The 15994-nt window shown below is 37.8% G+C and overlaps 1 protein-coding gene across 3 annotated transcripts in view; it reads right to left on the reverse strand.

Moving 5' to 3' along the window:
- Alcam (activated leukocyte cell adhesion molecule) overlaps positions 1-15994 on the reverse strand; it is a 185126-nt gene that overhangs the window by 15156 nt on the left and 153976 nt on the right. For 2 of the 3 annotated variants that reach the window (XM_036203491.1, XM_036203493.1), the window contains exons 7-14: positions 15802-15929; positions 13877-14009; positions 9261-9373; positions 6447-6582; positions 6200-6333; positions 3026-3158; positions 1009-1047; positions 604-721 (exon numbers count right to left, since the gene is read on the reverse strand). In XM_036203491.1, the coding sequence (XP_036059384.1) occupies positions 604-721; positions 1009-1047; positions 3026-3158; positions 6200-6333; positions 6447-6582; positions 9261-9373; positions 13877-14009; positions 15802-15929 (934 nt within the window). The remainder of the gene's footprint in view (positions 1-603; positions 722-1008; positions 1048-3025; positions 3159-6199; positions 6334-6446; positions 6583-9260; positions 9374-13876; positions 14010-15801; positions 15930-15994) is intronic. The other variant, XM_036203492.1, reaches the window with a different exon arrangement.

Genomic DNA, 15994 nt, shown 5'->3' on the forward strand with positions numbered 1-15994 from the left:
AGTGACAATTTTATTTCTGGTCAGATTAGACACTACTCAGTCATTTACAGTTCCTAAAATACATAGATTCTTTTAACTAATCATCAACTTCAAACAAAAGGTTAGAATGTTTTCCATTTAGGCAGTATGTGCTTAAAAAAAATCTACCCATGCAGAAAGCAACAGTAACAAAAATAATTGCGTTTAGAATGTCGACTGAGGCTAGGCGGTGGTGGCGCATGCCTTTAATCCCAGCACTTAGGAGGCAGAGCCAGGCGGATCTCTGTGAGTTCAAGGCCAGCCTGGTTTACAGAGTGATTTCCAGGACAGGCACCAGAACTACACAGAGAAACTCTATCTCGACAAAAAAAAAAAAAAAAAAAAAAAAAAAAAAAGAAAGAAAGAAAGAAAAAGAAAAAGAATTGATACAAGCACACCCCAGGCCACACCCCTAAGGTCAGTCCTGTAGTTACTGTGAAGTGAAACAAAACATGATCTGCCCAATTTGATGATGTGTTTGTATTATTATAGAAATTACACCCACAGCAGGGGAGGCACAATCAGCACATTGGATTCATCCAATTCGGAGGCTGTGAACAGCAAGAGCCTTCTCCTACCACTTACTTGGATTTCTTCATGTACAGCCAATAGACGACACCAGCCACGAGGGCAGCAAGGAGGAGGCCAACCACAATTCCCACAATTAGCTTTGCCTGGTCATTCACCTTTTCTCTGTTTTCATCTGCAACGAAGAAGAAAAGTTCGTGCAATTACAGCCAGTGCTAAGGCGCCTCAAATGAAGTTGGTGGTAGTTTTAACTCAATAATGATGAGTAAGGTTCACTACGGTGATTGACATGCAAACTTGTGATTTTAAAGGGTGAAATTTTCAGAATTTTGACTACCTTGTCTCATTTGGTATTGTAATTCGAGTCAAAGTTTGGACAGCTAAGAAAACCACTCAGACAAGGACACTTCATCAATCTTGAGCTGACAGTCAAGGAAGAGGAGTCTACAGTATAGTACCTACCACTTATATCGTCTGCCTCATCGTGTTCTGGAATACTTACTGAAATGAAAAATGTTAATATGAAATTAAAAACAAAATTTGTTGATAAATGAAAATCACCTTTACCATTATTGTATGATGTAATAATATTTAGATAAAACAGCTATCCTAGAAATAAGGGTAAAGGAAAGGAAAACCATACTTTACAGAATAAGAACTTCCCTACAAAGGAATTAATCTTGTTTTAAGGAGAGTAGTTCAATTGCAAATATTTTAATCTATTAGAGAACATTTACAATCAACAAGCTACAGTATTTATCTAAAATTGATATTAATTTCCTACTGTCTGTATCTTTCACTAGAACTTCTTTTTAGGAGAAACAAGTTGGCCCCTATGAAGTCTACAATGCTGTGTTTCTCAACTGTGCTCAACTTTTTCTGCCCCTATTTAGAAGAATTTATTTTATTTTATTTTTATTTTTGGAGACAAGGTTTCTCTGTGTAGTTTTGGTGCCCGTCCTGGATCTTGCTCTGTAGACCAGGCTGGCCTCCAACTCACAGAGATCCCCCTGACTCTATCTCATGAGTGCTGGGATTAAAGGTGTGTGCCACAACCGCCCAGCAAGAATTCATTTTCATTTGCTTGTATCAAGGACACTATTAGCTATGTTCTCAAAGCAGGAGCTGGGGTGGAGGTTATAAGTGGGGTACTCTATGCATTAAACAGCACCCTGCCCTATCTGATGTTTGCCAGACTTCCAAGTTTCTGATTGTGGTATGATCTTAGTCCATTTAAAACTCTGTGGATTATCATTAAATCACATAAACATTCTTCAGTGCACTAGTCTGCATCAGAATTCTCCATGATGTTAGGTAAAATTCAAAGTCCTACATTCCTCTTCTTAAGTACTCAGAGAGTAACAAGTTTGAAATGACTGTTTTAAATACTGAGAAAGCTGAGGTACCTCATCCAACAGATTAGTGTTAAAAAGATCTGTTTGGCTAAAAAAAAGAAAAGAAAAAGGATGAATTCTCTCTAGGTAATACAAATCGATACTCACGGAATTACATTGTGAGAGGTCAATGACTATATTTTAATTTTGTTTAGTTTTGTTTTCTAGCTAATACATTGGGACTTTATATTCTAGTCCATCTGTTGGAGGCCATTATCTTTTGAAAATTGTTTCATCCCCAAAATTCCTAGCTATTATATTCATAACATAGTAATGCAAGGATTCCAACTAATTAAGAAATAAACATTTGGCAGCAGGTCAGCTAACATACTGTCTAAAAGTGAACCTTACTCTAGGCCAATCCTGATTTAAGGTTGCCATAGTAACATAGCATCAGGAATAGTAACAGAAGTGAAAATGTCTAATTTCCCGATAAATCATGTATTTCAAAATGTTTTCTCTCCTCAAGAAACATATAAACTAGGATTTCAATATTGACAGATTCTTCAATTTTCTCTAAGATAATTTCATCTATTTTCATTATGATTCAAAACTGATAAGAGAAGAGAAGCTTTTGTAAGCTGATTTTGTTAATTCTCATATCTTTTTTACTACTAATTTGTTAATTGGACAAGTTTGTGGCATTTCTGTGTAAAGTAAGGGTAGGATAAAAATACAATAAGTTGTAACGCAAACTAATAGTTGAATAAAAATGTGTCAAATGTGTACCTTTTATAAATGTGTTTTACGATAAACATTGAATTATCTGACTTTGGATGCATAAGATGGATAAAACACAAGCAACCCATTTCTTATTCTTCCTTGCTTTTGGGAGGACTCCTACCTTAGGGGAAAGTGTCTGAGTCCTAACATATGAAGTGACTTAAACTATGAAAACAAGGATAGGAGAAGAATGGAAACCAGGAAGAAAGGAAAAGTAACCTCATGGCGATGGCATCAAATGTAAAACAAATGCATGAGACTTACCATGATGCAGTACAGGGAGATGGGACTGAAGATGTTAAGCTAATGAAGAATAACTTCAAATTTTCTTATGGTTTTAATGCCAGAAATGAAATACTCACTCGCAGAGACATTCAGGGAGTTTACTGTTCTCTCCAGTTGGTTTTCTGCTGTGCAAGTTAATGTAACATTCTCCTCGGGGGAAATGATAATTTTACTATAATACCTGCCATTGATATAAGGAGACTCCTCTGTCTGGAAGAAGAAGGAAGATGAGTTTAGAAGTGGAAATGCATTTTACACGTCTGGGAAAGAACAGTGGTAGATGACACAGTAAAGGTGTGATGTCCTACTGTCTGTTTTTAAGGATGTATGGAAACTACAAAGAAGGATCAGCCAGGACGTCTACAGCTTTACGGAGGGCAGAGAAGAGATCAGTAAAGCAGTGGTAGCATTCATGTGTCTATGACTCTCTTGGGAATTTTGATACATCAATCAAACTTTTCTTTTTGGATAAACGCTCAGTTTCAAACTTTTCCCATGATACTTATTTCAAAGCATGTTATTAGTCATTGTAATCACCAGCTTCCCTTCAGTGAACATTAGCATTTAATTATCTGTGACTAAGGCTCAATGCTTTTTGCTGTAAACATCTATTCTATTATCTTAATTCTTTGCAATGGGCATCTATTCTCTTACCTTAAAATATTGCATCAAAGTGCAAGGAATGTAAGATCTGTTCATGGGTATATAAAACAATTTGTTTCTTTCAGAATTTTCCTGTGCTAAATAAAAAACGTGGCTCCTTTAATGAGACTTAAGTTAAATACATTTCACAGTCCTGAGGCACAAAGAGGGGCACCTCTGGACGTGAGACCTTCACACATAGGAAACAATGCAGCAGTTTTGATTTGTATCCCCCTGATGATTAAGGATGAGGAGCATTTCTTTAAGTGTTTCTCAGCCATTTGTATTTAATCTTTTGAGGATTCTCTGTTTAGATCTATACCTCATTTTTGGGGGGGGAGGTCTCTTTTAAAAATGCTTTGCAGTTCTTTTTTGCAGATGCGCTTGGGTTTCTGATGTTGTGCATTTGTGGGATCTCTGCAGTGAGGCCTCTGCATTTATGCATGGTTCTTGTGCTTTTTCTGTCTTTTGTTTTGTCCAGTTCCAGCTTGTTTATTTTTATTCTATCTTATGTCATTTTATTTTATTGTTATTTTTTAAATGCCTGTTTGTTTTCAAATAGGAGAGAAAGAAAGGGTGCAGGTTTCAGAGGAAGTGGAGGTGGGAGAATCTGGGAGGAGTTGGGGACAGGAAAGTGCAGAACTGCGATCAGAGTATACTGCATGGAAGAATACATTTTCAATAAAAATAGGGAAAAAAGAAAAAAAGAGTATACATAGTGCCTAACCCCACAAAAAAAATCTTTATAAACGGATTTTAAAAAAAAGAAAGAAAAATGTAATTGGGTCACTCTTGGGATTAGATACAAATGTAACACAACTCAAGCTAGTTTACATTCAGAACCTTTTCTTGGTCACTAACTTGCACTGTGTCCCCTGTTCTTCTCTCTTGGTTTTATTCTTAACTATACTGTAACTGTCTTGAGGATAGGAGTGGGTTAGCCTCTGTTCCCTGGGAGCTACCTCATGGCTGTACACTGGTAGGCCCGGCATGCCTTGGAGGGGAGAACACATAAAATATTATGGACAGATCATCTCAGACCCAGAGCAAGAAAAATAACGTATTGTCCCTGAGGCCAGACTCAATCCTTCTCTATGACAATGAAGAATGGCATTATTATTTCTCTCATTGTGGTAAGTGTGCTGGATGTTTTCCCCGAGTCTTTGCATGTGCTACTTCATTCTCTACAAAATATACTTTCTGATTTCCAGCCTGGCCTTTTACATTGTGAAATTCATTTATTCATCAGATATACACATGCTTTTCTTCCCCTTTCTCTGCTTTCCATGTCAGCACTACCAATACCTGCAGGTTCTTTTTCAATGGCACTTCACTGAACTAGAGACAGAGAGAAAAAGGCAAAGGAAACATTTCTATTCTTTTAGCATTTTACTTTTAGCATTCGATTCTAAAAAGTACTTCTGCACATTGTCAGCAGTTCAGGTCTTTATTCTGAATAGAGAAGCATGCATCTTCTCAGGCTTGACGCTCTCCTCGCCTCTCTGCCTTCCTAAGCATGGTCTTTTTACTTGGGTGTCTCAAAATGTGTTTAATCCAATCGGGAGTTATTGGCTCCAAGCATGACCACTCTGAGGGCTCTCTGTGCTTGAACATATGCAAATGTATTTCTATGACTCACAGGCAAGAGTCCAGATCCACCATGCTTAGCAAATGATATTATATGAACTGAACCAGTGGCTCGCTTCTCCACGGGGGAATGCGGAGTTTTCAACTTAAAATTAATTTGCATCTTTTTGCTTTATGTGTCTGCTGAAACCTTAAATGGAGAGTCCATGTCCTGTGGCTCTTTAACTGGTTCAAATGATCTAAACAGACATGAGGACTGCTATAGGGAAAATGTAACTAACATTATAGTAGTACCCCAAAGAGATTAATTAGTGGGACTAAAGTTAGCAATAGGCTGGTTTGTTCTCTCTTGTCTCATTGTCTCTCTGTCTCTCTCTTTCTGTGTCTGACTTTGTATGAAGAAGAAAATACACACAGCATTTGTAAGTTGATAAACTTTGTGGCTACTGAGGTATCTTACCAAGACCATAGATACTAAGTTTAGATTAATGTCCTCTATTGTACAGGAGGACACAACCTAGATTTCACATTTGGGCATCCTTGTTCTGGTCCTAGCCCTGTAACAAGCAAACTGGACCACATGTTTCCAGGCAGTGACTATGTTGGTCACTACCCCTGGGGTCCAGATTCACTAAGCTATATCCTTTAAGCATGTGTAAACAGGAAAAGTAACAGAGGCTACTTATACTGTGACATATAAGTTTATGGTGCAGAAAAGTATATACCTTAATGATTTAATTATCCATGTCTCAGGAATTAATGACCATGGAGAAACATCCTATTTTAATTCTTTTAAAAGCAGATACCATAACACGGTGGTTTTGATAATTTTCCAAGAGCCTGGGATTTAAATATGTTCTTTGAGGCATGTTCTCCTTCCGAAAAAATTAAGATGTCAGTAAGCACTTTCTCTGAGCATAGGTTGTATGTTCTGTGTGCTAACCACACCAGCCTACACTTAAGTTACCTAAGTAAAACTCAGTTTGTGAGCAGGCGCAGCACAGAGTAGGAAAAACACTTGCTTGGTTTATGACGCTTCCACTTCCAGTAATGGTCCACTGTATGGCTGGTTTGGGAAACCCTTCCACATGGCAGATTATGGTTTTAGACAGTCCGCTGGGGTCAGTTTTCTTTGTCATTTTGATTTGAGGTTTTCCTAAAACAGTATTACAATTGAAATATTACAGCTGAAATATTAAAAGAAACCAGATGTCAAGTTCTTAAAGAAAAAAAAAACAAAACAAAACTGCTGCTACATCATTTCATTACCTTCTACAATGAGTGTCAGCGACTCCCTTTTCTTCAGTCCTTCAACCTCCTGAAGAGCAGTTTCACAGACATAGTTCCCAGCATCCTGGTAATGAAGGCTAGAAAAGGATGGGCTTGATCGGAGCCTGATGTTATCCTGGTTAAACGCAGAGCACATTACTTCAGAGGGCATAACTTTTGTTTTCATTGTTTTATATTTTTAATCACTGTGCGTGACGGTAGTGTGTGTGTGTGTGTGTGTGTGTGTGTGTGTGTGTGTGTGTGTGTGTTTGCCTGCAGTTTAAGTGTGTGGTACATGTATCTGGATGTGTGGATGACTACACCTGTATATGAGTGTGGGGAAACCAAAGCAGGTCATCTATTCTCCTCCTCTGACGATCTGTCTTATTGCCTTGAGATTGGGTATTTAACTGAAGCAGAAGCTCGTGTTTTGACTAGGCTGGCTGGCTCAGGAGCTCTTGGACTTAGTCTGTTTCTGAACTCCAATGCTGGAGTTTCAGACACACAGTAATATTTGGTGGGTGCTGGGGATTCACACAAGGTCCTCATGTGTTGAATGGAGGGAGGGGGTTTTTACTCCCCGAACTATCTCTCTAACCCCACAGTCGTGACTTAAGATATATGTGTCCTATAACAATTAAGTCCAAAGTTATTATTCTGGGTCTGATGTAAATATATATACTTTAAAAAATAAACCTTTAAGACGCTTTCAAAAGTAGATATCCAGGAGTCAGGTAAAGTAGAGTTATAGTACAGAGTCTCCTGTTCTAGAATTGGTGATGTGGAACAAGTTCATGATTTTCTGAGACTGAGTTTCTTTTATTTGGGAAATGGGGTCTTATTTTTACTGTATCTCATTGTTTGAAGGATTTAACTATATGAATAGAAAAATGGGTTATATTGAATAAAAGTCTCAATTGTCAGTCCCTATTTACTGTGTTAGGACTGTTCCATAAGCCATTCATATAATCTAAACAGTGGTAGGCATAAATGCTCAAAACTTATTTGATCTTAATGGCTATCAACACTGGGATTTCACTATAAAACAGCAAAAACTATGAAGAAATTCAATTAGTAAGAAAACTTTATTATTCTAATTTCTACAAAGAAAAAATATTTAATCTTTTAAAAGTTACTTGACATCAGAAGATAATCATATTTTGGGGAATTGAAATTGAAAAGCAGTTAATAAGCCAAAATTCTAAGATCTTTGTATACTGCGTTTTCCTTCTGCCCATTCTCCCACCAACTAATGTTGATATATAAGAATGTTGCTAAGCAATACTAACATTAGTGTTCAACCAACTATAGTGACTGCATTTCATGGTTAGTGTAGTTGATTTATTTCTCAAATAAAACACACTATATATGTTTGTACAATCACTGACTATTATACTTGCTTATAAGTTATTTGTATTAAGTACTATAACTAGTACATGTTAAATAAGGACAATGAATAGTGACATTGTAATCATCTGGGAGAAGAACAAATAGTAACAACATTGTGCATAAGAGAAAGTAAAAGAAACTGTTCTAAGTATGAGAGAATGCTGGATATGGAGGTGCACACCTTTAATCCTGCACTCAGAAGTTGGATGCCAGCCAGGTCTACAGAGCTTGTTTGAGGCTAGTGAGTGAGACCCTGTTTCAGAGAGACAAGAGGAAAGGGGGAAAGTAGGAGATAGAGATAGATAGATAGATAGATAGATAGATAGATGGTAGAGAGATGACAGATATATGGTAGATAGATTATAGATAGATGACGGATAGATGGTAGATAGATGATAGATAGATAGATAGATAGATAGATAGATAGATAGATGATAGATAGGTAAGAATCTAACATTTAGTCTAGAAAACAGCATTATACAATAATATTTTGTCAAAAAGTCCTAGTAAGCAAATTTCTGAGTGATAAGATAATTTCAACCCCTGTTTCAAACAATGTGAATATTTATTTTCTCAGAATTCCACTGGTTAGCTGCCCCTGTCCATGCCCTACTATGAAACACTAGCCAAAGATGTAAGCAGTGGTACCATATTCCAAGACTTCTGTTTTAGGGACAAGGTTGACTCAAAGCACCAATTATATACCCTCCTTTCCAATTTCATAAATGTAGAAATGACTGGGCCCCAAGTCACAGTCTTTATTTTAGAGTTATATGACTACATGAGCTCATACAGGAGACACTAAAGAAGATCACAAAATGTTCTAGTTGCTTCCTAAGGTCTAGAAGTGAAAGAGCTACTTAGCATCAAAGAGCTCATCATTCATAAGGACCTGCTATTAGAGATTAAAAAGTTGTCTCAACACCAAAGAGGAGGCAAAAATGTTGTGGCCACAGAACACCATTCATACTCCAGAAAGCCTGAGCTCGAGCCCCTATTCTCACTTGTGAATTTTCTGATTTATCGGCTTGGATTTCATTCTACCTGATGGGAAAAAATAGTGAACAAACTGCATTTTCCACAGAGATGCTACAGCAAGGATGTCAGAATAATGGCAGTTAAAATGAACTCTAAAAGGTTTATCCTCGAAGTACATAACTGAATAGGCTTGTGTGTGCGCAGGCATGTGTGGATCACTCTTCATTATATAATCATAAAGCCATGCACCATGCTAAGTTCCAGCCCATCCACTAACGATGCCACAGTGAGGTTGACTAACACTGGAGAGGAAAGCAGTGGAAGAGCATATGGATGTGAGCATCCAAGGCAAACATGAATATGCGTTTTAGAATGTAAAACAAAAGACAAAAGGTGCTAAAAGAACTCCTTCTAAGCAGCAGGAAAGCAGCAAAGACCTGAACTTACTTTCATCCACACCACAGTTGCATTCCTACTAGCGGATATGGTGCAAGACACAGGTAGGGCATCACCGATCTGCTTGGTCACTTCCCCACTTGGGTTTAAGGATAAATCCAAATCTGTGAGACAGAAAAATCTGCTTGAAATGAAAACTACAAGAAAGCAAGATAGTAAACATAAAATAAAAAAACAACATTTTTTTTCCAACTGTACTTGAATAACAGAACTGATTTCTATGAGTAAAACTGCTAGACTACAGAAGATTCAGCTTAGCCTTACAAGTAGCACTCATGGCCACTTGGACAAGCACATGGTCAATCTGATTGATTATGCATTGATTTTCAGTTAACATAATTGATGTTGGGGCTGCATTCAAATATTCCTTTTTGACAACTATCACCTTAAGAAAAAAATCAACTCACTTCAGGAAGGAAATAAAAATGAGTAGGTAACTATAAAAAGCCATTGATAAGGCATTGCATTGGAAAATCACATATATTTAGAAATCAGGTGATAAATGGAAAAACTATAAGATAGTGCAGATATTTCTTCAGAGAAAATTGACAAATATTTGAATTATTTTTGAAATGTTATTCCATTATCCATGCAGTTGAAATTTTGAATAAGACCTATTATTAGGTACACTTTCAACAGATAATTTTTAAAATGCACAGGATAAGCATGTCTAAGGATGTAGAGCCTTTCAGGTGAAAAATGATTTTTTAAATATAAAACTTAGAATATGATTTGTAGGAAGAAAATTCAACTCAATGGAACAAATATTGTCATACAGCTACTATGTTTTAGGCACTAATGGGAGATCCATACATGATGATGATTTGACAACACAATGCAGTGGAGGTACTATGCACTCCAATTCACAGCACCACCTACAAAGTCAGAACCTAGTATCAAATGTATTACACATTCAGATATCAGTAATTACTTGTTGAAATACTAAGCCATAGCATACGCAAAGACTTGCAGGAGTAAAGAGAAGAAAATCAAACTGGGTTTCAAAGCAAAAAGGCTTTGTATAAGACACTACATTGTTGTAGCCTCTTGACAAATAAGTGCTTTGGTAGGTGGGGACATGGCATAAACATTTCTACATGAACAAAATAAAAAATTGAGAGAACTCATCAGACTGCTCAATGTTGAATGATTTAGTACTGATGGTTGTAACTCATAGAATGTATATCTAACTATAGATTAAGTTGTGCTTTTTGTCTCTCATGATTTTTCTAGTCTGGCAATCATTTTCTGTGTCATTCTTTAAAAGAAATGTGTATGATATATGGATGTGGTAATATACTTGGTGTGTGTGTGTGTGTGTGTGTGTGTGTGTGTGTGTGTGTGTGTATGTGTGTACATGTGCATGTTGGTGTTATGCACTGTGTGTAGGTACATATACAGGGCAGATGTCAATGTTGGCTGTCTTTCTATATTTCTCCATTTTGATTTTTTTAAGATAGTCTTTAATCATGAACCTGAAACTCAACACTTTTTTAAACATTAGAGAGACAATGAGCTTCAGAAATCTGGCGGTCCTTCATCTGCCCACCCTACTTTTCCTTACCAGTTCTGCAGACTTCTATCTAGGCATGGCTTTTGACTTGGTTGCTGGTGATTGGAACTCAAGTTCTCACAATTATGCAGTAGGTGGTGTACTGACTCTGGCATCTCCCCACCCCATCAATGGTTCTCAGTGGTTGTCTTTGCTGTGAAGCAGTAAACAGGAGTGTAATGACCGTGCCTTGATTTCCTCTGACATAACCGCAGGACCTGGTCTATCAAGACTCTTAGGCACGGTTATTAAATGAATGATGGAATACACATGCTTCTAGTTTATATCAATATTAATCTGTGCCATCTTGCATAAAAGTGGTTAAATTAGAATGTTTGGGTGATTTATGTTTTTATGAAAACTGTAAGACGGGAAATTTGAGAGCCTTTATTAGTAGAGTCAAGAGCTTGTCAGTGAGAAGACACAAGATTTTAAAGGATAAAATCAACTTTGAAGGGTCTGATGAAGAATCTCTGTCAGATTTGGCAGAGGAATAGTAGCTGTTTTAACCATAACTCAGAATCTGTAATAATATGGTCTTGTTGAGAGGTCTGCTCTGCATCCCTGTACATGTATAGATTCTGTTTCTCCACCAACACTTTGTTTAATCGTTTATGAAAAGAAACAAATCCCACTTTTGTGGATCAAGGAGCCAAAGATAAATGGGTAAAATATGATTTTCATGTTTGCACATAATGTAGAATAAAATGATGATGAGCATAATTATTCTCTAGCTCCAAAGAAGACATTCAGGCCTTAAGACCAATGTTCTAGTCAATCTGTCAAAATCAGAATACATTTGAATAATAAACTGCACCCAATTCAATTACCCTCCCCCATATTTTGTTTTTTTCCCTTCCTATTACAGAGTATCTTTGAGGTATGATGTGGCTGCCACCAAGTCTTCTTCCTTGTGATCTGTAGTCCAGTCCTCCCTGCCTATTCTACACGCCATACACAGAATAGCTCTCTCCTCTTAAAATCCTGTGTATCTGTGTACCTAACATCTCTTAAACATAGGCACACAGCTAAGTAACTGGAATATTAGTAACTAGCCTCAAGATATGATTGACAAGGCTATCACATGACTACTCACTTGTATTTGTTGTAAGCTGTATTTCTTCAATTTCCATCATAGAACAGGGTTAGATAAGTGGTCTCATGACTGACTGGTCCCCAGAGGAGGAAAATAAATATCACTCTTGTTCTACTTAGAGGTCACTAGTGTCCTTCTAACTAGCACCTGATGATGACACCCTCAGACCAATGAGCACAAGGGCAAAAGAAACAAAGAAAGGGCTTGGCTGTGAACAGTTTTCAATACTTCACTATTACCACAGGGCCCCTCAGACAATCAAAGCAACCATTTGTCTGTGTTATTCCCCATCGAGCCTGCTGTGTCTCCCTCCAAGCTTTCGTTCCTCACCTATATGTTTCCCAAGCATTGTAGCTAGAGGACACAGCAGCATGGGCTTAGGGCAGTTTTCTTTAAAGCGTTTTGACTTTACTTTCTTCCTTTCCTCTGTGTAACAAAATTCTGACTGTGCAGGAGCTCCATGTCCTCCATATTGTTTCCTAGTTATGCTTTTTTGACAAATGCTTGGTGTTTGCTTACAAATGCTTGTTTGTGGTCAAAGGTGGACAGCCTAGGTCCCATGCTTAAAGCTTGCAGATGTTTTGAGTTCCTCCAAAGTCCCTGTGCTGCAGGGGACCCTATACTAGACATCCAGGCCATTCTCTCTGATGACCTTCAGTTCCCTTTCTTCACTCCTGCTTAATCTTATTTACTCAAAACAAAACAAAACAAAACAATATAGTCTCCTCATGCTCTGTAGGATTACAGCAGATCATTTCTAGGAGAAAGCTTTCTGATTACACTTTGGGTGAAAGGTTCATTCAGTCTATATCCCCAAACAAGATCCATAGTTATTCAAAACAGGTGTATGAATTCTACTCTCACCAGGTGGCAGTGTCAATTAAAAAATCATTACATTTCAGAAGTATCTGATATATTAATAATATGAGCTTTCATGTTTCTAAAATAACGAACTCAAGTTTCATGGCTGGTCTTCTCCTTTTTTGGAGATTTCTTTATTTTATTGTTTTGTGTGGATGAGAGTTTTGCCTGTATGCATATATGTGCAACATGTGTGTGACTGGTGACCTCTGAGGTCAGAAGATGGCATTACATCCTCTGAGACGAGTTATAGATAATTATGAGCTGACATTTGAGTGCTGGGAATTGAACCTGGGTCCTCTGCAAGCACAAGAAGTGCTCTTGACCACTAACCCATCTCCCCAGCCCCCTACATGGCTGTTTTTAATGGATCTTTCCCCCATCATATTATTTGAGACTAAATATAATTTTGGAGTCTCTGGAGTTCTCCAAGCAGATTAAAATTTAATAAAATGTATCACTCAAGGTGATTTTGAAGAGGTTATCTTTCCAACAACTTACTACCTTTTAGCTTTTGGTCTCCTCTACTTCATCTTCCCGGGCTGAATCTGTGGTAACTTCATGTTGCCTGGATGTGGGTGCTAATATTATCCTGTGCTTTAAAACTGAGATGTATAATCTACATTCTTCCTGGTAAAATGTAAATCTTGTTAATATCAAGAATATCTAAAAAGAGCTTAGGGGTACAGTTCAGTGGCAGAATGCTTACTTAGCATGTACAGAGCCCCGGGTTCCATCTCCATAACTGCATAAAATAAATTATGTATATTATACATATATATTTATACATTCTGTATACATATATTTAAATATATAATGAGTCATTTAAGGATGATATCCAAATGACTTAATGTTACAACAAGCTGAAGGCATTTAGAAAAAAGAGTTTTACCATTGACAAGTATGTAGTTTCCAGACTCCTGCAAGGATTCAGTATCACAGTGGTAACCTGCCTGAATTTGACCTTTTTCTCATGCTCTTTATGGAATGAGCTAAAACCAAGTTGTTTAAGAAAGATAAGATTGCACTTAGAACAGTTAGCTACGTAATATTATTAGAAGCCTCTGAGGTGCAGCACGTCCTGAGGAGGTGACTTACAGTGAACCGTGATGGCTGTTGAAGCAATCATGCTTTTTTTGCCGATCAGTGAGCATTTGTAGTCTCCTGTGGCATTGCGCCTCACATCTGTCAGTGTATAAGTGTTTGAGCTTCTTATTCCCTCAGGCTGTCCCTTTGGATGGAGGCAAAATGTCATATGGTTACACTTGGTAGCTACAGTAAGAAAGATTATAATTCTTGAGGAAAGTACAATTTTCTCAGATATGAGGAAAAAAGTGAGCATACTTTTTGATTAGGCAAAGATGATTGAAATTGGTTCTACAAACATCTGAGGAACAATTCATAGTTTGGTGCTAAATTTTGAAGGGCTATTTTATATTGTATTGATGATATCTATTTTTTGACAGCATAGTTTGACTTTGAATCTTAAAGCAGTTTTTTTTAATGTCCATTTTTTCCTATACCTTATCTATGCCAACAAAAAGATTGGAGGAATTCTAACTGGATCTTGGGATACGTACCTACACTTGAAGCATTCAGGAGCTGGGAACAGGAGGACTACAAGTTTGAGGATAGTCTGAGTGACATAGTGAATTCAAGGTCAGCCTAAGCTCTATAGTGAGCCAATGAACCAGAGAATGGAGATGTAGCTTGCCTGGCATGCGCAAGGCACTTGGTTTCATTCCAAGTATGAGTGAGGCTGGGGTGGGGGAGAAAGAGACAGAGACAGATGGAGAAAAAGAAAGACAGATAGAGACAGAGAGAGAGGGAGGAAGAAGAGAAGAGCAGATCTGAGAGGAGAAACAGGGAGAAGAGAGGAGGGGGAGAAGAGGAGAGGAGAGGACGGAGAGAAAGCACACAAGCAGACGGGAATGCCAGTCATATATCCAAATAACAATGACAGACAGGTATGAAGGGAACAAGGAGAAGAATGAAAAGCAATAAAAGAGCAAGAACAGGAAGGAGGAAAATGAATAAAAGAAAGGGAAGCAAACCAAGGAGGTCAAGTAGAGAGACAGCAGGGGCACCCACTAACAGCAGCCAAGACAGCCAGCAGACATTATTTCTAAAGACAGAACGTGAGTTTGGCTCTGCCATCCCAAGTAGCCAAAGCGGAAACCCAGTTTCAGAACTTTTATTTGTAAATGAGAAAATATTAACACATAAATTTAATAGGGGAAACAATGCTGTCTGCCAACATTTATGTTTGCAAGAAGTTTCCTGTGCAGGTGTTCTCAGTAATGCAGTGAGTGATATTGTGAAATACTACCAGCCATGCTAGGAGTAAATTCATTATAATCTCATGGTTGCAGTAAATGCACTATTTAGCAGCATCTAGCTTTTCTCAGTAAGATGGTGGTGAACACACCGCTCTTCCAGCTAGACTCCACATCATTAAGAATGCAAATACTTGAAGAAATTTCCCGAAGTGCCTCTATGCAGACCACTTCTTTCAGCCATGCCAAGTACTGTGACAAAGAGCCCACACGGTTATTCTAGCAAGTTAGCTAAACTACACAACAGAACTCTCTTTGCTTCCAAAGATCTGAGCATGTTTAGAGCAGCCTGTGGGTGAATCCTCATCCATATTAGAACATTTGCAATCATGCCTTTTGATTTCCCAGTGCTGTACTTCTGAAGAGCAGATTTTGTGTCTTATTTGGATGATGACACCCTGAGTTTTTTTGCAATTACAGTTTCCTGTGTGGTTGCCCCTTTTTTCTCTTTATTGCTGAACTCTCTAAACATGGAGGAAAAGCAGAAAGAACAGGGGATGGTGCCACAGAAGCTTTCAACGGACGTTCTACTGGGGTGTTTTATTTATTTATTTATTTTGATTCTCAAGAATCACCCGTTTTTCTCTCTTAAGCTACCCAAGTTCATGCAATTGTTCACATCAGTTAGAAGCCAGACAATAGGACAAAATGATAGTCGTCAAGTTCAACTAATGCTTAAGCACTTACTGGTAAGTAAAACATGAACTCCTCAGGAGGCGGGTTGCCATTCCCCAAGCACTGGAGAGTGATGTTGTCTCCTTCTTTGATGGCATTTTTTGGTGGCAGCACTTGTATTGTCACCTGCTCGGTAGGATCTGCAAGAGTCACAAGCAGAAGTTAACAATTTTTGTCAAGTACCAAATTACTCTGTGCATACAAT

The sequence above is a fragment of the Onychomys torridus genome, chromosome 12 (genome assembly GCF_903995425.1).
Source record: "Onychomys torridus chromosome 12, mOncTor1.1, whole genome shotgun sequence".
NCBI lineage: Eukaryota > Metazoa > Chordata > Mammalia > Rodentia > Cricetidae > Onychomys > Onychomys torridus.